This window comes from Pelodiscus sinensis, chromosome 1 (genome assembly GCF_049634645.1).
Source record: "Pelodiscus sinensis isolate JC-2024 chromosome 1, ASM4963464v1, whole genome shotgun sequence".
Lineage (NCBI taxonomy): Eukaryota > Metazoa > Chordata > Testudines > Trionychidae > Pelodiscus > Pelodiscus sinensis.
Genome location: NC_134711.1, coordinates 329,137,920 through 329,160,675, shown reverse-complemented (window position 1 = coordinate 329,160,675; position 22,756 = coordinate 329,137,920). Strand labels below are relative to the sequence as shown.

General features: G+C 44.7%; 2 protein-coding genes across 2 annotated transcripts; one reads left to right on the top strand and one right to left on the bottom strand.

The window, feature by feature from the left end:
- Positions 1–5,866: 5,866 nt before the first annotated feature.
- On the top strand, positions 5,867–6,805 carry LOC142827320 (olfactory receptor 52N4-like). Its single transcript, XM_075922233.1, has one exon. The coding sequence runs from the start codon at positions 5,867–5,869 to the stop codon at positions 6,803–6,805; it is 939 nt and encodes a 312-aa protein (XP_075778348.1).
- A 13,633-nt stretch (positions 6,806–20,438) lies between these two features.
- Positions 20,439–21,436, bottom strand: LOC102455014 (olfactory receptor 52D1-like). Its single transcript, XM_006111800.3, has one exon. It carries the CDS (start codon positions 21,411–21,413, stop codon positions 20,475–20,477), a length of 939 nt encoding a protein of 312 aa, XP_006111862.1. The 5' UTR covers positions 21,414–21,436; the 3' UTR covers positions 20,439–20,474.
- Between the last annotated feature and the right edge of the window lie 1,320 nt (positions 21,437–22,756).

The following is a 22,756-nucleotide window of genomic DNA, read 5'->3' as shown; positions in this document are numbered from 1 at the left end:
CAAATCTATGCCCCACCTGGGTAATGCCTGCTAGGCAAGGTGCTTTCAGTCTAGGTAGCTTGCTAGGCAATGAGCCATTCCTTAAAATGACAGGCCAAATAAGGAAAGCATTTCCCATCCGGTGAGCCTTCCTGAGAATGCACCAAAGAGTGTCTTAGTAAAAGATACGATGATTCTGGAAGGGAATGTGACCCAGCCACAAACTTCAGGACTCACTTTTTGGGGCATCTTGTACTTTCCCCCTCAACTCATCTGGGAGCCAAGATTTCAAACACTGGGTTCCCATCATAAAAGCTTTATCAGACAGGAAGTGACAACCTCAGTGTTTCTTCGCCTCCCACCCTCCGAGAAACCCCTGAGGAAAATAGACTGGACGGGGAGAAATGCTGGGGCCAGCTAAAGGGATTTCTATCTTATGTATGGAAATCAGAGAAACCCAACTTGCAATGAAAAGGCAACTTTGATGACACAACCAGTCAGTACAATTCTCAAAGCACAAAGAGGACAAGAAAGTGCTAATTTATAACTGAGCTAATTAGTGTGTTACTAGATTCCCTAACAAACAAACAAAAAAATACAAATCATGCTTAAATATCCTTCACAATCACTTCAACATACCTTTTGTAGTTAATACATTTGTTTTATGTTTCCCTCTATACACAGTAGGTCCTTAAGTGAAGGGTCTGGGGACAGAAATGTCAACTTGGTTACCATAAGTGTGCATTGCCTTCCAAGCACTGAGGCTACACCTACACTGCAAGTTTTGCTGGGAGAGGCAATGCAAATGAAGTGCGGTTTAGAATTTTCTCATGCTTCGTTTGCATCATCTCTTCCGATCTGTTTTTGCACTTGGTTTTGCGCAAACCCAAGCAGTGTGAACATTTCCTTTTTGCATAAAACCCCCTTTTTCCGCAAGATCCTTATGTCCCAAACGAGGAGGTATACCAATCTTGTGCAAAAAGGGAGTTTTGCGCACACAAAAACATCCACGCTGCTTGTTTTTGTGCAAAAACCCCAGCACAAAAACGGATCAGAAGAGATTATGCAAAAGAAGCACGAGAAAATGCTAAACCACACTTCATTTGCATTGCCGCTTCCGGCAAAACTCATAGGCTACGTCTAGACTGGCATGATTTTCCGCAAATGCTTTTAACGGAAAAGTTTTCCGTTAAAAGCATTTTCGGAAAAGAGCGTCTAGATTGGCATGGACGCTTTTCCGCAAAACCACTTTTTGCGGAAAAGCGTCCGTGCCAATTTAGATGCGCTCTTGCGCAAAAAAGCCCCGATCGCCATTTTTGCAATGGGGGCTCTTTTGCGGAAAACAAATCTGAGCTGTCTACACTGGCCCTTTTGCGCAAAAGCTTTTGCGCAAAAGGGACTTTTGCCCAAATGGGAGCAGCATAGTATTTCTGCAAGAAGCACTGATTTCTTACATGGATCGTCAGTGTTCTTGCGGAAATTCAAGCGGCCAGTGTAGACAGCTGGCAAGTTTTTCCTGAAAAGCGGCTGATTTTCTGGAAACACTGGCCAGTCTAGACACAGCCATGGAGAAACTCATCACACTTTGCTCCTCATCGGCTTCAGTCTCCCCTGTCTGTGCTTCCCATCCTATCCTAGACATCCCCAAAGTCTGTCTACACTGCAGAGATTTTTTTTCAGAAAAACAGCCATTTTTCCAAAAAAAAGTCACTTACGTCCACATAGCAATCATGTTCTTTCAAAAAAGAATCGAAGGAACAGAGGGTTTTTTCCGATATTGGTAGACCTCTTTCCATGAGGAAGAAGCCTTTTTCCGAAAGAGCTCTTTCGGAAAAAGGCGTGTGTGGACGGGGAAGAGGCAGTTCTTTCAGAAGAAGAGGAAAGAAGAAAAAGCATAGGTGCCTTGGTGGCCACTCAGTCCACAGTAATCTCAGCTTACATGCAAGACAGCGTCCATTCCGTGTGGACGCTCTATCAAAAAAACAGATCGTCTTTTCAATGTGCTTTTGCTGTGTAGAGGCTCTCTTTCGGAAGACATTTTTTCAGATCTCTTCCCGAAAAGCTTCTTCAGAAAGAAGCCTGCAGTCAAGACATAGCCCCAGTTCCAACAGCACGATGGTATGACCAGTGTTATCCGTGCTCCCCAGTCATCCCTGGCTCCTACAACCGCCAAGCTGCCTCACAGCTCTGTGGTTGAGGTGCCTCCTGTCACATCTGCTGCCTTGGCTTGGTGTAATCAGTGACTGTTTCAAGCAGAGAGAAATCTCACACACAAGAGGTCAATGCCAGGGCACCTGTATGGTTTCTCGTGCACAAGGATGACAACACAGGCACAGCTTGAAAATGGAGAGGCATCCACATTATCAAAATGAGACAATGTGAAAGCCTGGAAAAATACAGCTGACACATGTAGGAGCCACTGGCAGGAGACAGTGGGCTGGTGGGACCTAGACTTTAAACTCAGGATGTTCTGGGAGCATTTGCTTGTGAGCTCTTAAAATGCAGCAAGGGCAGTTTAGGTTGGACATTAGGAAAAACTTCCTACCTGTCAGGGAAAAGTTTTCCGTTAAAAGCATTTTTGGAACAGAGCGTCTAGATTGGCACGGACACTTTTCCGCAAAAGCACTTTTTGCGGAAAAGTGTCCGTGCCAATCTAGATGCGCTTTTGCGCAAAAAAGCCCCGATCGCCATTTTCGCAATTCGGGGCTTTTTTGCAGAAAACAAATCTCAGCTGTCTACACTGGCCTTTTTGTGCAAAAGTTTTGCGCAAAAGGGACTTGTGCTTGAATGGGAGCAGCATAGTATTTCCGCAAGAAGCACTGATTTCTTACAGTAGGAAGTCAGTGCTTTTGTGGAAATTCAAGTGGCCAGTGTAGACAGCTGGCAAGTTTTTCCGGAAAAGCGGCTGATTTTCCGGAAAAACTGGCCAGTCTAGACACAGCTTGAGACTATAGGATAGGTTAATTATTCTGGTGACTCTTCTCTAAATCCTCTTCAATATATGAACATCCAGGTTTAATCCTGGCCACTAGACCTTGACAAAGTATTCCAGCAGTGTCAAATGGAGAGGTAAAATAACTTCTCTTCTTCTCATTGAAATTCTCCTGGTTATCGTCCAAGCAACTTTTTATTTTGGCCACAGAATCACACTGTGGTCTCATGTTTACCTTATCATACCTTCATGCCCCCAAACCTTGTTCAGAATCATTACATTTTCTATGATAGTCCCCCATCATTTAAGCATCCCCTACAATCTTTGTTTCTGGATGTGGATATCTACATGGCTATTTTAGAATATACTTTGCTTGTTTCAGTGTTTACCCACCAATTCAGGGTACATCCACACTGCACTTTCATTTTGAGATAACTAGCTTTATTTTGAAATAACAATGCAAGCGTCTACACAGACAGGCAGTTATTTAAAAAAAATTGAAATAATGGGCGACTTATTCCAAAATCTGTAAACTGAATTCTATGAGGAAGAATGCCTATTCCACAATAGCTATTTCAAAATAAGGCGTGTGTAGATGCTCCAGTGTTGCTCTTTCAAAATAGAAAAAACATCACCTGCGTCTAGACTACAGCCGCGTTCTTTCGAAATTAAATTGAAAGAACGTGGCTTTTCTTTCGACGGCGGTACTCCTCATTTCACAAGGAAGAACGCCTTTTTTCAAAAGTGCTCTTTCGAAAAAAGGCATTCTTGAGTGCAAACAGGGCTTTTTCGAAAGAGAGCATCCAGACTGCCTGGGTGCTCTCTTTCAAAAAAGCGGCTCACTTTTTCGAAGGAAGAGATTGCAGTCTAGATGCTCTTTTTTGAAAGAAGCATTTTTGAAAGTATCTTTTGAAAAAGCCTCTTTCGAAAGAGGCTTGCAGTCTAGATGTAGCCTAAGAAATTCCTCCCCAGTGCCTCCTGGGGTTCTGCTTTAAGATGGCATGTCTATATTAGGGAAGCCTGTCTCGGACTAATTTAGAGGCTTACCTGTAGTGTAGATGTGCTACTTTGAAATAAGCTATTCTGGAATAACTAATAAACGCTGAGATTGCTCTGAATCAATGACCTGTCCACTTCATGGTTTATGTTCCACTATTATTTGTCATCTACAAACTTCACCAATATTGAGACACGGGAAGTGTAAGCAGATGAGTTGCTGATACACGTCTCTGCTTTCACTTACCAATTAACACTTGGAATGTATGTGTAAGACAAAGCTGGGCACTTCCAAGAAAGTGTCTCATGGAAAGAATCAAGGGAAGTTGTAGAGGTGTAGGTCTGTAGCCTTAAATATCGAGGCCCTGGATCTTTGATGCCCATTCTTTTGTGCTCAAAGTCAGACCAGCAGAGTAGTTTATTTCTCCATGAAGTTAAACCTTCTTTTCAACATCAGAATTGCATCATGGATCAGACCTATGGTCCTTTTGGTCCAGTGTCCTCTCTCAGCCAGTGACAGCCCCAGGTGCTGCAGAAGAAGGTGAAAGAAACCCAGTAGCAGGTGGATAGGATGTTTCAGGTGTGGCTGTCAGGAGGATGTTACTCTGGGTAGATCTACAAGCTACGTCTACCTCTGGTATCCCGAAATAGCAATTCCGCACCTTGAAACGTGACCATTATTTCAAAATACATTTTGAAATAATAGGTGTGCTATTCCGGCATCCCATCGTTCCATGAGGGTTAAGGGATTTGTCACAATAGCATGTTATTTCGAAATTTGGTGCCGTGTATTTTGGAATAACCTCCAAATAAGCTATGCAATTTGTGTAGTGCAAATTGCGTAGCTTATTTTGAGGTAAGGGTGCTGTGTAGACAAACCCTCTGATGCCTAATAGCCAGAAACCGATTTATACTCTCAAAGTACATGGGCATATAGGCTCTGAATAATATTTATTTCACTATAATTATGGTAACTGGATAGCCTTACAGTCCATGTAAATGTCCAAAACCTCCCTCATTCCTGCTTAGCTCACGGCCCCAATTACTTCTTGTAGCAATGAGTTTCATAGAAAAATCAGACATTGAGTGAAGAAAACACTTTGGAATGTGTTTTGAATTTTGCTACATTTTTGTTTACTCAAATGTTCTCCTGAACGTATGAGACAGAAAGTACACAATCACAATCCACTCTCTAATAGTCAAGAATGTATATACTGTTCCCATAGCCTATGCAATCCCAATCTTTTCAACCATGTGAGAATTTGATTGGGCCCTTCAGTATTCGGGTTGCCCTTGAATGAACCTCTTAACTTCTACAATAACATATGTGAGAAAGGCTCCCAGTAATACAGGAAGGAATCCTGAGGGGAGTGAAACATTAACATCTCATGGCAATTTATTTTCTGTAGGATTCCCCATCCCACTGCTCCTGAATCCCAGTGTTTTCCTTAGTGTTTTCCTTAACTGCTCTACTGTACAAAATCAGACGCTATTCCGGAAAAGCCACGCTGCTCCCGCTCGGGCATAAGTCCTTATTCCGGAACACTGTTCCGGAAAAGGGCCAGTGTAGACAGCCCAGTAGTCTTTTCCGGAAAAAAGCCCCGATAGCGAAAATGACGATCAGGGCTCTTTTCCGGAAAAGCGCGTCTACATTGGCCACAGATGCTTTTCCAGAAAAAGGGCTTTTCCAGAAAAGCAGCCTGCCAATGTAGACGCTCTTTTCCCGGAAATACTACTAACGAAAACTATTCTGTTTTAAGCATTTCCGGAAATTCATGCCAGTGTAGACACAGCCCCAATGTTGCCACCTCAGTTCTCATACCCTGTTCTAGAGTGTCAATAATTATTCAATATTTACCCTGCTATTCGTTATGAAGTGTATAATGATCCTCACTGTGCTTCTTTCCCTTCACAGGTACTTTGAGCATTTCAAGGTCACATCAATGTATCAACCACCTAATGGCATCATTCAACCTCACCCCCTATGAGCCTTCATCATTTACTCTAACCGGCATCCCTGGCTTGGAAGATGTCCATGTCTGGATTTCCATCCCCTTTGCTACATTCTACATCATTGGCTTGTTTGGAAATTTCTCCATTCTGCTTATTGTCGGTAAAGAGCAGACCCTGCACAAGCCGATGTACCTGCTGCTCTGCATGCTGGCACTCAAAGACATTGGCATGTCCACCTCCGTCATGCCAAGGACACTACTGATATTTTGGTTCAATCTGAAAGTCATTACGTTGGACGCCTGCCTTACGCAGATGCTCTTCTTTGAAGTGATTTCTATTGTGCACTCAGGTATCCTTGCAACAATGGCCATTGATCGCTACGTGGCCATATGTATCCCTCTGAGATACGCCACCATCCTCACTAATGCCCGAATATTGAAGCTAGGGTTAGTGGTTGTGATCAGAGCTTTTCTCTTCTTTCTTCCTCTGCCCCTGCTCCTGAGGAGTCAGCCATTTTGTGCCAACCGCCTGATCCAACACACGTTTTGTGACCATATGGCTGTGGCGAACATGTCGTGTGGGAACATCACAATAAATAAAGTCTATGGCTTGGTGTTGGCCTTTGTCGTCATTGGGTCAGACCTGACACCCATTACAGTATCCTATGGTCTGATCATCAAGGCCCTTTTCAGAATCACCTCCAAGAAAGCTCATCAAAAAGCCCTCAATACCTGCTCAGCCCACATCTTTGTTATACTGATGTCTTATCCTCCCGGACTCTTCTGCGCTCTGGCATACCGGTTTGGTAAGGGCATCGCTCCCCATGTTCACATCATATTGGCCAACCTTTATTTTGTCACCGCACCCATGTTCAATCCTATTGTCTATGGGGTCAAAACCAAAGAGCTACGTAACAAAGTAGGCAAATTAATCTGCAGAATATGATCACATGGGGCCACGGATTCTAAACCTGTGCATCAAGTGGAACTAAGAGATCTCATTAATTAAGGGTTTTCTCTTCTCCTTTGGCTGAGTACAGCATTGTGAAAGTCCACAGTCTGAAATCTTCCTCACACCAATCCTGTTATCACCATTTCACCAAGAACAGCTCTCTCTGACAAAGAGTTCCCTTTCTCTCATCATCATCTGAGCTCTTTCAGCATCACCCATCACATCTCACCTCCAAAGAGCCTATCGCTAGTGTTTCTATGATGTCCACCTTTTGAGAAGACACTGTAGTTTTCTTCAACAAGACGGCCTCCCATTAGCCCTTAAAGGAACCAGAATATTGATCAGTTCAACAAAGTGAAGAAATGCTTCTGATAGACAAAGACAAAAACAAAGATGGGAATGGCAATGCTGAAGTTCTTTGTCAGAAGTACAGTGATCCGGTGAACAAAATGTATCCGATTTTTCAATGCCCGTTACTTCACAGAGCATGGAGGATAAAGCTGCAAATGAAACGTTTCAGTTTGAACATGTTAATAAAGGAAAGATGCTTCATAAATGGAGGATATTCTACCACAGCTTATTGGTGAGTTTTGTGAAACAGTGTGATTTCATAACTGGACAGAGTCACTCTGGATTTGATGGGTGTGCACACCAGAATGCGATCAGTCCACGTGCAAACATACGATGTATGTTCAGCCATTCTGAGTTAATAAAATAGAACACCACATAGGTTAGCATTAATTGGATGAACGGGCAAAATATAGGATTCAGTGATATAGTTAAAAAGCTTCAGAGGGATAGCTGAGTTAGTCTGTAACAGGAAAAGCTTAAAAAACAAATAGTCTGGTAGCACTTTATAGACTAACAAAACACGTAGATGGTATCATGAGCTTTCGTGGGCACAGCCCACTTCTTCAGATGTCATGGAATCAAATAATTTACTGGTTTGCACAGTCATGTTTTGAGTCATTTTCAGCTGGAACTTCCAAAACTGGCACCAGCCAGCCCTGTTGGCAAGGCAATCTAATGTCAGTGTTGAAATTTCATCTTGGAATCGTGACCCAGACAAAACAGAAATTGCCACCAAATGTCCAACTGATTGACTCACTTGCGGTGCTAAGTTCTTAGCTTTCTAGATTGACTGATCTCATTTTCCCCATTCTACGGTGAAGACCCCAGACACTTGGAACAGCAGTGGAGAGTTTTGCTCCACCTACTCGACCAAGTAGAGTAGCTTTGGGTTGCAGGTGTTGAACACATGGATGCTACCGGGAACAAACTTTAGTGAACTTGGCTTGTTTGGTTTCTCACTAATACTGCCCCCTTTTAGTAAAGCTGCCATTGAAAAACTGTTTGCTCAGATGAATTGGATAAAAACAAAACTACCCAACAAGAGGGAGGAGGAAACTTTAGAGAGCATTTTTTCCCATTAGGGGGCATACCCAATTTATGAATAGGTTACCCCAGGAAAGAAATGATTGCTAATATGTACAACTAGGAGCAGAAGCATTCTACTTTCAAGGACAACTGCAAGGATATAAAGTTGTCCAACAGTAACAAACCAACTCAACTCAGAATATACACACTGACTACCATCATGCAATGCAATTACAAATATGTAATAAAATAATGTTGTTGTTGTTTTTACACTGCATACATTTTGGGATTGTTTGGGGCTACTTTGAATACTACTTTGGTCTACTTTTTTGTTTGAAACACCTTCAGTTAGGATATAGGTCTCAGTACCAGGAGTTTGAGTTTGAATTTAATTGTCATCTCAAAGCTTTGATGCTAATTTGGGCAAACTTTTGCTGGGGCGGTAACTCTTTTTTAAAACAATTAAATCTGAACTGGATTTCTTATGAATATTTTATTTGTTACTTAATGTATAGAACAATATGTTAGTGGCAGAAAACATTTGTTTCAAGAAATCGATTGGGCCACTTTGACGTTAGTTTCAAAGTAATTTTGGGTGATTTATGCAGTAGTCATCAAGGAGACTTGAGCAGCACCTCTAGCTGGGCTGGGGACAGAGCAGCAGCAGCCTGAAACACAAGGACCAGAGAAGCAGCCCAGCAAGGAGAATGCTTGGGCAGGAGCCAGAGCAGAAGTTCTGGTAAAGTTTGCGGATGACACTAAACTGTTTAAGATAGTCAAGACAGAAGCAGACTGTGAAAAACTTCAAAAAGATCTCACCAAACTGAGTGACTGGGCAACAAAATGGCAAATGAAATGTAATGTGGATAAGTGTAAAGTAATGCACATTGGAAAAAATAACCCCAGCTATATCTACAGTGTGATTGGAGCTAATTTGGCTACAACAAATCAGGAAAGAGATCTTGGAGTTATCGTGGATAGTTCTCTGAAAACTTCCACACAGTGTGCAGCGGCGGTCAAAAAGGCAAATAGGATGCTAGGAATAGTTAAGAAAGGGATAGAAAATAAGACACGGAATATCTTACTGCCCCTGTATAAAACTATGGTACGCCCACATCTTGAATACTGTGTACAGATGTGGTGGTCTCACCTCAAAAAAGATATTTTGGCTTTGGAAAGGGTTCAGAAAAGGGCAACTAAAATGATTAGGGGTTTGGAATGGGTCCCATATGAAGAGAGGCTAAAGCAACTGGGACTTTTCAGTTTAGAAAAGAGGAGACTGAGGGGAGATATGATAGAGGTCTATAAAATCATGAGTGGTGTGGAGAGGGTGAATAAAGAAAAGTTATTTATTAGTTCTCATAATATAAGAACTAGAGGACACCAAATGAAATTAATGGGTAGCAGCTTTAAAACTAATAAAAGAAAGTTCTTCTTCACATAGCACATAGTCAACCTGTGGAACTCCTTGCCAGAGGAGGCTGTGAAAGCTAGGACTATAATAGAGTTTAAAGAGAAGCTAGATAATTTCATGGAAGTTAGGTTCATAAAAGGCTATTAGCCAGGGGATAGAAATGGTGTCCCTGGCCTCTGTTTGTCAGAGGCTGGAGAAGGATGGCACAAGACAAATCGCTTGATCATTGTTTTTGGTCCACCCCCTCTGGTGGCACCTGGCGCTGGCCACTGTCAACAGACAGGCTACTGGGCTAGATGGACCTTTGATCTGACCCAGTATATCCTGAGTGAGGGCAACCAGAGCACGTAGAGAAAAAATGCTTGGCTGTCCCTCAGTGAGGTAGGCAAGCAAACAGGGAAACCTTAGAACTGGCTGTTTGGGGGTGTCCCTTTAAGCAAAGGTATCAGGTAACTCCTGACCTGATGCCCTGCCAGAACCGGTTCCAGCCGGCCTTAAGTGTCCTATCAGTGTGGACGTGCTATTTCAAAATAGCAAAATGCTATTTTAAAATGCATGTTGTGTGTAAGTGCGTTATTTCAAAATAACTATTTCGAAATAAAATATTTCAACATAATGCCATAGTGTAATGTACCCTTATTCTCCAAAGCCACTGAACTAGCTAAATTTCAAACTGAGTTCAAAGAAGCCAAACATTCAGCAAGTCAGCCATCAGGAAAACGGGGCAGACATATCACCTCTGAAGAGACATGCTTGAGGAAGGCAAAAAGGCAGGGATGCGATGCAATTTGGTGGCAGACCAGGGAGGAGAGCAGAACTTCTACCAACAGATCCAGGGGAGTTGAGCAGTGGAAAGGCAAAATTTCCCCTTGAACAACTGCTCACAGTGTCCCTCCCTGAGGGAAGGGAGAGGGGCTGCTGCAGGGACAGCCTGAGAAGGAAACATTAATCTCATACGTATGCTAGACTTGACTGATCGCCTTTCTTTGCTGTAGGGCATACCCCAGCAAGGGAGAGAACTTAGAATCAACTGGCCCTGGGATGCCCATACCATAGGGAGAGGATCATGACCAATCTTGCGACATGCAGCTACCACAAGGTGCCTTGTTATGAGTGGACACCCATCATGTTGTCCCACTCCAGATGGAGAACTTGGGACAATGGAAAGGGATGGGGTAGGAAGTGTCCCAGGTGCTGTCCAATGGCAACAGGTATCATAGGCCACCTGGTAGTGCTTTCTCTGCAACCTCATGCCCCCCACTGCTTGTCCCCCATGGTGCTACCCATGGCCTACCTCTTCCTCTCCCTGCTCCGCCCTTCCTCAGACCCCCGCGACTTTTCACTGGATCATTCCTCTCCTCCCCCATGACAACCCCCACGGCCTGTCACTCGTAGAGTCTCTTCCCTCCTCCAGCCCTGACAACCTCCTCTCCTCCAGCCCCTCTCAGTGGCCCACCACCTGTCCATCACCGAGGCCCTCTCCTTCACTCCCCATTCCATGTTGCTCCTTGCCCATTGCCAGTGAGACTGTCCTCCTAGGGAGGGGTCACAAGTGCTGTGGAGGATAGGGTCATAGACCATTTCTCCAGTTTGTCCCGGTCATTCTGAACTGAGGTAAATAGGATGAAGCTGAAACTGGTCAAGGTAGTTAAGACCAAAGCAGACTGTGAATCCCTTCAAAAACGTCTCACCAAACTAAGCGACTGGGCAACAAAATGAAATTTACAAATGAATACAATACAAATGAAATTTAATGTCAATAAATGTAAAGTAATACACGTTGAAAAACATAATGCCAACTATATATACAATACGATGGGGACAATTTAGCTACAACGACTAAAGAGAGAGATTTTGGAGTCATTATTCATAGTTCTCTGAAAACATCCACTCCATGTGCAGCAGCAGTTAAAGCAAATAGTATGTTAGGAATTATTTAAAATGGGAAAGAGAATAAGACCAAGAATATCTTTTTGCCTCTGTATAAAACCATGGTATGCCCTCATCTTAAATACTGTGTACAGATGTGGTCACCTCATCAAAAAAAAAAGATATATTGTCATTGGAGAAAGTTCAGAGAAGGGGAGCGAAAATGATTAGGGGTTTGGAACGGGTCCCATATGAAGAGAGATTAAAAAGACTTGGACTTTTGAGCTTAGAAAAGAGGAGACGAAGGGGGGATATGATAGAGGTCTATAAGATCATGACTGATGTGGAAAAAGTGAATGAGGAAAAGTTATATACTTGTTCCCATAAGAACTAAGGGTTACCAAATGAAATTAATAGGTAGCAGGTTTAAAAGAAACAAAAAGGAAGTTTTTCTTCACAGAGCGCACAATCAATCCGTGGAATTCTATGCTCTAGGTGACAGGAGCCGATGGAGTGGAGATGGTCTCCGTTTTTCCAAAGCACGGATACAAATGTGTTTAACACTGCCATCAAAGTTCAGTGAAATCACTCTACCGACCCATCACTTTGGAGATGATAGGTCAACATTCGTAACGTCCTTACTCTCCATAGATTGCATCATTTTTCATCGCCATTGCATCCTTAATCAGTAGGGATTTCTTGGGGTATTACCACACCAGAAAGGGATTTCATATGCACGTTTGCTTGTTTGTCTTATAATAGGGTGCTAGGACGATGCTTTGAGGACAAAAAGGCCGGTCTCTGGCAAGCCATTTTAGGCAGGGAGGTCATATTGGCCTTGATCAGAAAGTGGGCTGCCCAAAGTTACCCATTTCAGCTTCTATCCATGTGGCGTTATTGGATTTTTGATGTGAACATATGGATCATTGTTGCACCCACTGTTGTATGTTTGCCCCAAATTTTGTACAATGTAAGCCAAACAAATTGTCTATTGAACGCCGGTGCTCTTCTGATTCTGTTTATACCAGGCCTACTCAAGACACCGCGGCCCATTTGTTTGCAGCCAGCAGTGTGGCTTGTGTTTACATGGGGCTCAATACATGGCTCCTTTGTGTGGGATCCTTTGAACATAGCCTCCACTGGGAACATGCTCCACAATGGTGAGACGGCTCCCAGGCGGCGTGAGCACTGAAAGACGCAAGTGGACGGACTGGCTGGAACAGACGGGTACAGGGTGTCAGCATTTCTAGCCCCCAAGGGAGAAAGTGCCAGGAGCACTGGGGCATTCTGGGAAGTGCTTTGTATTCATGCCCGTCAGTGTGGAAGAAGCTATTTTCATATATTTCCATATATATTTGCATGCATATGCAACCACACTTAAGTTGCAGCCCTCAACATGTGCCGTGAGTATCATTGAGGAGGCAGTAATAGAGAGGTAGCCGTGTGAGTCTGATCTTGCTAAAACAAAAGGAAAAACTATGTAGCACTTTAAAGACTAACGAGATGGTTTATTAGGTGATGAGCTTTCGTGGGCCAGACCCACTTCCTCAGATCAAATAATGGAAGAAAATTGGCCTGACCATATATACCAAAGGAATACAATGAAAAAAGCGGCGAGGAGTCCTGTGACACTTTATAGACTAACTGAAGTGTAGGAGCATAAGCTTTCGTGGGCATTAGGAAGTGGGTCTTTGCCCACGAAAGCTTATGCTCCTACACTTCAGTTAGTCTATAAAGTGCCACAGGACTCCTTGCCGCTTTTGCAGATTCAGACTAACACGGCTTCCCCTCTGATAATGAAAAAAGTGAACACATTATTAAACTGGCAAATCAGATTTAGTACAGAAGGTGGGGTGAGTGAGAGGGAGAGAAGAATTAGCTATTTATAAGTCAATGAATGGCTAATCAGGGGTGATAATGGGTAGGGTAATTAGCATCGTTGTTAAGGCTCATTCGTAAAGTGCCACATTGAAGCATGAATGAAAGTTCTGAAGTTGCCCTTTGTAATCTGGTGTTAAAGTCTCTTTGAAGTAAGATGCAGACACTTTATGGTTACTTGGGACAGAGCGGCCCCACTTCTACGTATTGTCTTCACACTATACTCTTCCCTCGCCCCACAGATCGCTGCACTATGTGCAGACCAAATGTAATTTATTAAACAGCAACTGTAAGAAAAACAAAGAAACAATAGGAGAGAATCAAGGAAATCCTTGCTCTACGGCACCAGGACATCACAAGCAGGTGTGAAATTAATAGGTGGCAGGTTTAAAACAATCAAAAGGCAACTTTTCTTCACTCAGTGCACATTCCACCAGTAGAACTCCTTGTCAGAGGATGTGGTGAAAACGAAGACTTTAACAGGAGTCCAAAAAACCAAAAAGCTAGATAATCATGGAGGTTAGGTCCATCAATGGCTATTAGCCAGGATGGGTAGGAATGGTGTCCTTAGTCTCTGTTTGTCTGGGAATGGGTAAAAGAAGAGGGATCACATGAGGATCACCTGTTGTGTTCCCTCCCTCTGGGGCATCTGGCATTGGCCACTGTCAGCAGACAGGATGTGGGGCTAGATGGAACTTTGATCTGACCCAGTCTGCCATTCTTATGTCCCTGGGATATAAGGAAAGTAAAGATGACTCTGTACCTCGCATGTTCCAAGCCTCTTGCCTAGAGGATGGTGGAATCTTCATCCCTAGAGGTTTTTAAGCTTGACTAAGCCCTGGCTGGGATGATGGAATTGGGGTTGGTCCTTGTCACATTACTGAGTTGGAGGGAAGCAGCCAGATCGCTGCTGCACCCCTAGGTGGGGGTGTTGGCCCCAGAAATTGGTGTGGGGGGAGCCATGTGGGGTATTGAATGGGAGATTATTGTTTGTTGATCTTATGTACACTATTTATGTGAGTGTATAATGTCTGTGTGTGTAGGTAGGAATCTGTATCTGTGTGGAAGCTGAATATTTCTGTGAATGTGGTTGAGCATTGCTATGGACAGACTGAGTAGTGAAGCCCTGTGGAACAATGGCCCTTGATGGCCCAAAGACACACCTAAAGCAGGAGGGCGGAGACCCAAGAGCTGCCAGCAGAGAGGCTGAGGACCAGGTGACCTGCTACATACTAGAAGAGGCCAGGAAGGAGTATAAAGAGGCCATGTGGTCGATGCCATTTTGTTCTCAGCTCAGCACTTCATCCCAGAGGCAGCACTGCAGGGATTGAAGAGCCCGGAAGACCTGTGAACCCATCCTGATCGTAGGATGTGCAATAAGAACTTTTAAACCAGCAGCTGCAACACCTCTGCTAGAGCCTGCATCGAGGACTGGGAGATTCGGTGCATGTAACGTACTGTACTTTAATAACCTTACTCTCATGCTTTTCTATCTTGTGATAATAAACCTTTAGATATAGATTCTAAAGGATTGGCCCAGCGTGATTTGTGGGTAAGGTCCAGAGGGTAAATTGACCAGGGATCTGTGGCTGGTTTCTTGGAACCGGACAGGACTTGTTCGGGGTAGGTGGGATTGGGTGCTAGGACCCCCCACCTGTGTATAGGCCCGGGGCCATCTGGGGCACGGATATTGCTGGGGTGTCGGAGGGGTTTTGCTCGGGAGGCTTCAGGCAGGCTGCTGAAGCGCTCTGTGAGACTGGTTTGTGGCCTATTTGGAGAGGTCACCAGTCTGGGGGGGCTGTAAGGAGCCCCGGATTTGAGCAATTCGCCCTGAGCGGATGCCCTCAGCTGTGCCCAGACACGGCCCAGTCCGTCACAGTCCTGCCTTGGGCAGGGGGCTGGACTCGGTGACTCCTGAGGTCTCTGAAAGCCCTACGGTTCTAGGATTCTATGACCCTGGCTGTAATATGGCAGGAATCTAGCAGAGCGACACACCCTTATGCTCTCAAAATAATGAGGACTACAGAATGGCCAATGAATTTTAAGGCTGATAGACTGAAAGTAATGCATTTGGGAAAACCTAATCCCAGCTATACATATAATATGATGGGGACTAAATTAGCTGTGACAAGTCAAGAGAGAGCTCTTGGAGTCATTGTGGATAGCTCTGAAAATATCCACTCCGTGCGCAGTGGCAGTCAAAAAAGCAAACAGGATGTTCGGAATCATTAAAATAGGGATAGAGAATCAGACAGAGAATTTCTTATTGCCTCTGTATAAATCCATAGTAAACCCACATCTTGAATAGTGCGTGTAGATGTGGTCGCCTCTGTGATGTAGTGGGGGGGAGGGCTGTCCGCTCACTGGTCACTACGCTTGGGCTGTGGGTGACTCCTCTGGCCTGTGTCTGTGAGCACTGCCCAGCAGGGGGTCACCCTGAGCTCCAGCACGTAGACAATGGCCGGCTGGGGCTTCTCACCTGAACAAAGGAAGGGGTGTGGCTGCCTGGGGGAGGTGTGGTCGGTAGTTTTGGGGAGAGACAGTTTGGCTGGGGAAACATGAAAAGAAGAGACTAAGCAGAATGCTGGGAGTTGAGGGGCTGCCAGCGCCTGATGGCTTGGGTGCGTCTAGACCATATGGTTCCTCAACGGAGCTATGTAAAGGAGTGTACTCAACGTAGTCAATGAAGGGGGAATTTAAATAATCCCCGCTTCATTAAAATAAAAATGGCCGCCACGCTGTGCTGACAATCAGCTGATCCGGCACAGCGCAGGAGTCTAGACACGGATCGGTCGACAAGGGAAGCCTTTGTCGACTGCTCCGGTATGCCTTGTGAAACGATGGAGCCATGTAGTCTAGACGCACCCCTTATGTGCATATCACGTCTGTGACGACGCGTTGGAGTTCCCCCGCCTCCTGCACCCCTGAAATGACACGAACAGACTCCACCAGCCAGTAGAATAGAGGGAGTTTATTGCTTCTCCAGGATACAGCACAGCACAGATGTTATCTGGTTACAGGGCAGGCCTAGGATACCTCAGCCCCCCTTGATATGGGGTGGGGGGGTCTCAGCTTATAAACCCCCAGCCTGTTGCTTAGGCTGCTTCCTCCATGATCCCAGACAGAGACTAACTACCTCTCTTCCAGCCCTGCCCCCCAGCCAGGGGTGGCATTCCACCTTCCTTTGTTTCTCCCCATGGGGGGTAGCTGGTCAGACAGGTTTGGAGCCCCCTTTGCATAATGCAGGGGTGTCCAAACTTTTTTCAACGAGGGCCAGATTTGATGAAGTGAACATGCGTGAGGGCCGGCCATTTTGCCTGACATTCTTTGAACCATTAAAATTAAATGCAAATTAACTATTTTATGCAAAGTTTATTGCAAACAGCATACTTTTCATTTCGTCACATGGATGACAAATCTAAACAGGTGTTAAATCACTCTGCCTTTCATATCTGAAGGCCAGATGAAAAAAAAAATCCAGGAAACTGAAATATATGTCAGGAACATTGTAAAGTACATTACATATTATTGGTAATAAAGGTTGTCTGTCAACTTTTAAGTTCAAAAAATATGAACAGGAACATAACACCAAGTATACATGTTGTGTCCAAATATATTTATAACTGATTTAGACCAACTGACATTAACTGAGATTTTACAATGTATTCATCTCAATACATATGGATTCGTTGGGGGGCCACAAAAGATAGATATTGCCAAATTACCTGTGGGACCGTATTAAACCAGAACACGGGCCGCAATTGGCCCGCGGGCCGGACTTTGGACATGCCTGGCATAATGACTCACCCCTTTCCCTGCTGGGTCTTGCTACAGACAGCAGAGGTCACCACAGCCCTAGCAAGTTACCCCCACTACGTCACAACGTCTATGCTGTGCTGTATCCTGGAGAGGCAATAAACCCTCTATTCTACTGGCTGGTGGACTCTCATCATGTTGCAGACAGGGTGCAGGATCGGTGGGGTCCCCGATGCACCGTCGCAGCCCCATCTCAAAAAAAGATATCTTCGCACTGGAAAAAGTTCAGAAAAGGGCAACTAAAATGATTAGGGATATGGCACAGCTGCCTTGAGAACAGATTAAAAAGACTAGGGCTTTTCAGCTTAGAAAAGAGGAGGCAAAGAGGGAATATGATCGAGGTCTATAAAGTCATGACTGCTGTGGAGAAAATAAATAAGGAAAAGTTGTTTACTTGTTCTCATAACTCAAGGATTAGGGGCCACCCAATGTAATTAATAGATGGCAGTCTTAAAACAAATAAAAGGAAGCATTTCTTCACACATCGCACAGTCAATCTGTGGAACTCCTTGCCACAGGATGTTGCAAAGACCAGGACTTTAACACGGCTCAAAAAAACAAGTAGATAAATTCATGGAGGATAGGTCCATCAGTGGTTATTAGCCAGGATGGGCAGGAATGGTGTCCATATTCTTTGTTTTTTAGAAGCAGGGAAGGAGTGACAGGGGAGGGATCGCTTGATGATTCCCTGTTCGGTTAATTTCCTCTGGGGCATCTGGCATTGGCCCCTGCTGGAAAACAGGATGCTGAGCTAGATGGACCTTTGGTCTGACTCAGTCTGGCCACTCTTATGTTCTGGATGGCAAAACCCAACCCCTCAGAATTTGCCTTCCCATCAGATTCATCCTCCCCATTCTGAGTCCAGCTGCCACAGCCCTTTAGTCTGGTGATAGCTCGCTGTGTGGTGCCCTCTGTCCATGTCTCCACCTTGCTCCCCCAGATAATCATTGGGGCTGTGTCTACATTGGCATCCCTTTCCGGAAAAGGGATGCTAATGAGACACTTCGGAATTGCAAATCCGCGGGGGATTTAAATATCCCCCGCGGCATTTGCATTTACATGGCTGCCGCTTTTTTCCGGCTCGGGGTTTTTGCAGGAGAAAAGCGCCAGTCTAGATGCGATTTTCTGGAAAATAAGCCCTTTTCCGGAAGATCCCTTATTCCTACTTGAAAGTATGACAATGAAATTCAAAATCAAAATCCCAATACAGTAAAACCTTTGTTATCCGGCACTCTGTTAACCAGAAAACTTTGTTAACCAGCATTGCCACAATTCCGTCACATCTTCAGGCGCACAGGCCTGGCTTGGTTTACCATGATTGGCTTAATTTTTTTTATTTAAGAAATACTCATCATCTTTAACTGAAAATAGAAATGTGAGACCAACTGCCTCACAGTACAAAACTACCAATATTAAAAACTTGAGTTTTACTGTTATTGTCCATTGGTTTTTCCTAGGTTTATGGGACCCTCAGATAACTGGAATTTTAGATAACTGGAACGCCCTAATCCCCATGTGTGCCAGATAACACACGTTTTACAGTACAGGCAGTCCCCGGGTTACGTACAAGATAGGGACTGTAGGTTTGTTCTTAAGTTGAATTTGTATGTAAGTCGGAATTGGTACATATTATAGGGGAAACTCTAGCCAAACATTTCTCCAGAGCTCAGTTCTATTCTCCCACACCTCACTTCCCTCAGTCCTTTATTCTCAAGCTGAGGTGTCTGCTGAGAAAAGCCGCTCCGCGTCTCCCTGGTCTGCTGGGGGGGGTGCTAGCTTCGCGTCTCCCTGGTCTGCTGGGGGGAAGCAGCTAGTGTGGGGTTGCCTCACCCCGTTTGTAAGTAGGGATCCGATGTAAGTTGGATCCATGTAACCCGGGGACTGCCTGTACTTACATCCTGATTGAGGGTTGGCATGTGTTTCCAACAAATGATGGTGAATAACATTATTATAAATAGCCCCAACGTAGCCCAGAAGTAATGTAGTGTCAAAACGCAAGATCGTTTCTATATTATTTATTCCTAATTGCATTCAGCGATGGTAGTCAATGTCCATCTTTTGAGGTGAATTAGGGTTGGGTTTTTTTTTCTGTGCCTAGGAGGCAACATTTCATCCTTGCTGTCATCCTCCATGGTAGAATATTTCTGATGCTGGTCGTGCCTATCAGCGGTCACCTGTGCAGTCATTTCTTTCCTTGGTGCAAATGCTTCATAGCCGATTTTGTCTTGTTGCACGTAGACCCTAACATTTTGAATATTTTCCAGAAAATTCCTCTTGCATTTTTTTATGCAGTTTTGGGGTTTTTTCCAGTTCACTTGAGAAAATCATGTTCCAGTGACAGCATTGCTAAAAGGTAGCAATAGCAATGAAAAAGCGAAGAAGCCAAGTTCACGAATGTATTTCCCCCCTAGCAGCATACATATGTTGGAGACCTTCACCCAGAAATGTTCACGCTTGGTTGTTCTGAGTATGACAATAGTGATCCCAACACGCATCAATACAGTTTAGTGGAATGTCCTCCATTCCTGCAGCAGCTTTCTTGTACAGGTGAACCTCTCTAGTCTGGCACCCTTGGGACGCGACAAATTCCGAACCAGAGAATTTTCTGAACCATGGGAGGCCAATATTGTCTAGCATCATTAACAGCACTGCCGCTGTTTACTGGGATGCTAGAGGATAGTTAGGGGTAAATTAGAGCTAAATAACAGCACAGAACAAACACAGAGCTAGTACGAGTGGCTTTAAACAATCTTAATGGGACCATGGGACACTTGGCCACACCCATGAAAAGTGGACAGCTGGCTAACTAAAATCATGCTGGACCATGAACATTTCAGGACCACAGAGTGCCGGAATAGATAGGTTCAACCTGTATTATAACTTCCCAACTGAGCCATTCCATTTCCTGGTTTCTTCTCCAGGCTTCCTGAAATATTGGGCATAGAAAAAATGAGGTAAAATGTGTTCACCGGATCACTGTGCTTAAGATAAAGATGTTGCGTAATGTAGTTCCTTGCTTGTTTTTGGCTAGCAGAATCATAGATTCAGTTTGTTGAGCTGATCAAAACCCCTGTTTACATAGGGTATATTGAAAAGCTGCTTTCCTGCAGAAAACTGGAGTTTTTACTCATAGTCATGAAAAGACCTAGTGATGGATAAGGCTGAAAGCGATCAGACGATGACGTGAGAGGGAATTTGGCAAAGGGGAGAGCAGTCTTTTGGTGATACTACGATCAGGTGTGAGTTGTCAGAATGTGAACTCCCCCTCCCCCCTTGTTATGCAGCTTGACATTTAGGGGCCCTCTGGGATCACATTCTGCAGATATATTTGACCAGTTTCTCACGAAGCTCCTTGGTATTCACTCCATAAACAATGGGGTTGAACATGGGGGGGGTGACAAAGTAGATGTTTGAGAAAATGATGTGAACATGGGGAGCGACGCCCTGGCTGAATCGGTATGACAGAGAGGCAAAGAGGCCAGGAGGATAAGACATCAATATAACGAGGATGTGGGCGGTGCAGGTATTGAGGGCTTTCTGGTGAGCTTTCTTGGAGGAGATTCGGAAGAGGGCCCTGATGATCAAACCATAGGACAGACCAATGAGCATCAGATCACACCCAATGATGAAAAGGGCCAGCACCATGCCGTAAATTCTGTTTATTGTGATGTCCCCACATGACAACTTTGCCACAGCCATGTGGTCACAGAACGTGTGGTGGATAATGCGGTTGTCACAGAAAGGCAGCCTCCTCAGAAGTAGGGGCAGAGGAAGAAAGAAGAGAATAGCTCTGAACACTCCCACTAGCCCTAGCTTAGCGGTTCGTGCGTTGGTGAGGATGGTGGGGTATCTCAGAGGGTTACATATGGCCACGTAGCGATCGAAGGCCATGGTCACCAGGATGGCTGAGTGCACAATAGAAATCGCTTGAAAAAAGAACATCTGGGCAAGGCAGCCATCCAACGTAATGCCATTCAGATTGAACCAAAAGATTGACAGTGTCTTTGGCATGACAGAGGTGGACATGCCGATGTCGGTGAGCGCCAGCATGCAGATGAGCAGATACATTGGCTTGTGCAGGGTCTGCTCTTTCCTTACAACGAACAGAATGCTGGAATTTGCAAACAGGCCAACAATGTAGCATGTAGCAAAAGGGATGGAAATCCAGAGGTGGGCAAATTCTAGGCCAGGGATGCCCACCAGGAAAAATGTCGACGTGTCAGATGGGGTGAGGTTGAAATCTGCCATGTAGTCGCTGATGCATCAATGAGTCTCAGAAGTGCTGAAGGTGCCTGTGAAGAGAGAGAAAACAACTGAGGTGATTATGCACTTCATAGTAAAAAAAAAAAGTGGCAGAAATGGGGCAGGATTTCCAGATGGCACCAGACGATTTAGAGAATAGTCTAATCTAGTGAAGTCATGAGAAGAAGTGACTCAAGCCAAGCATGATGGCAAAGGAACATGCAACTTCAATGTGTATTCCAGGGCTACTCAACTTTGGAAGCCTCAGGGGCCACAATGATAGTCACAGCACATGCCGAGGGTCACAACTTAAGTGTGGTTGCATACTCATGCAAATCTATATTCAAATATATGCAAATAGCTTATTTCACACTGATGGGCATGAATACAAAGATTAAGGCAAGACTACACACCACATAGGCCCCATTTAAATCAGTTCTGCTGATATTAATAAAATGCAATAGTTACTCGATTTCTACCCATAAGACAGCACTTTTAATGAGCAACGACAGTCCAGGAATGTAACTACTAAAACTCATGTCAACAGAAGACCATTCTATTGACTACTTTTTTGTTTTGGCTCCCACCCACAGCCCACAATCAAACGGGCCTGTGGGCCGCGTGTGGAGTAGCCTTGCCCTTTAGAGGGAAACACTTGAAGGCTTCAAACAATGAACAGGGATAAAATTTAACTGTGTGAACTCAGGGCAGGGAAGCAGGCATCGTGGTCCACAGCTTCCAAAGCAAGCATGGAAAGAAACTAGGAAAACATTTGGATTCAGGAGGAGTTGGATAGAGAATCCTACAGATAATTGCCCCAATTTAGTCAATGTTTCAGCCTCTTCTACACCAGTGTTGCCTCTATGCTGCGCACCTGTACGGCCTCACACAAAACTTTTTAGGCCCACCAACTTCACTTGCAGAGCTCACCGCTTACTTTCCTGCTGGACCAGAAGTTGAGTGGCGGTGGACCCCTGATGGGGCCATGTGACAGAAGGTGGCTGCCTTGCCCCTGTTTGCTTCAGCTGGAGCCAGGACATGGTGAGGCTGTCCCTGCTGGGGCAGCCTCACCAGCCCCGGTTCCAGCTGTGGCGTGTGAGTGGCTGAGGCCCAGCTGCCGGGTCTGTGTAGCTGGAGGTGGTGGTTGCTTGGGCAGCCCCGGCTAGGGCTGAAGCCACGTGGTTGGAGGTTGTGGCTGGTTAGAGTCATAGAATCATAGAATCCTAGGACTGGAAGAGACCTCAGGAGGTCATTGAGTCCAGCCTGCTGCCCAAGGCAGAACCAATCCCAACTTAATCATCCCAGCCAGGGCTTGGTCAAGCCAAGACTTAAAAACATCTGGAGATGGA

Excerpts from the sequence above, each read along its gene's own strand:
- LOC142827320 (XM_075922233.1), top strand. The coding sequence starts at position 5,867 with ATGGCATCATTCAACCTCACCCCCTATGAGCCTTCATCATTTACTCTA.
- LOC102455014 (XM_006111800.3), bottom strand. The coding sequence starts at position 21,413 with ATGGCAGATTTCAACCTCACCCCATCTGACACGTCGACATTTTTCCTG.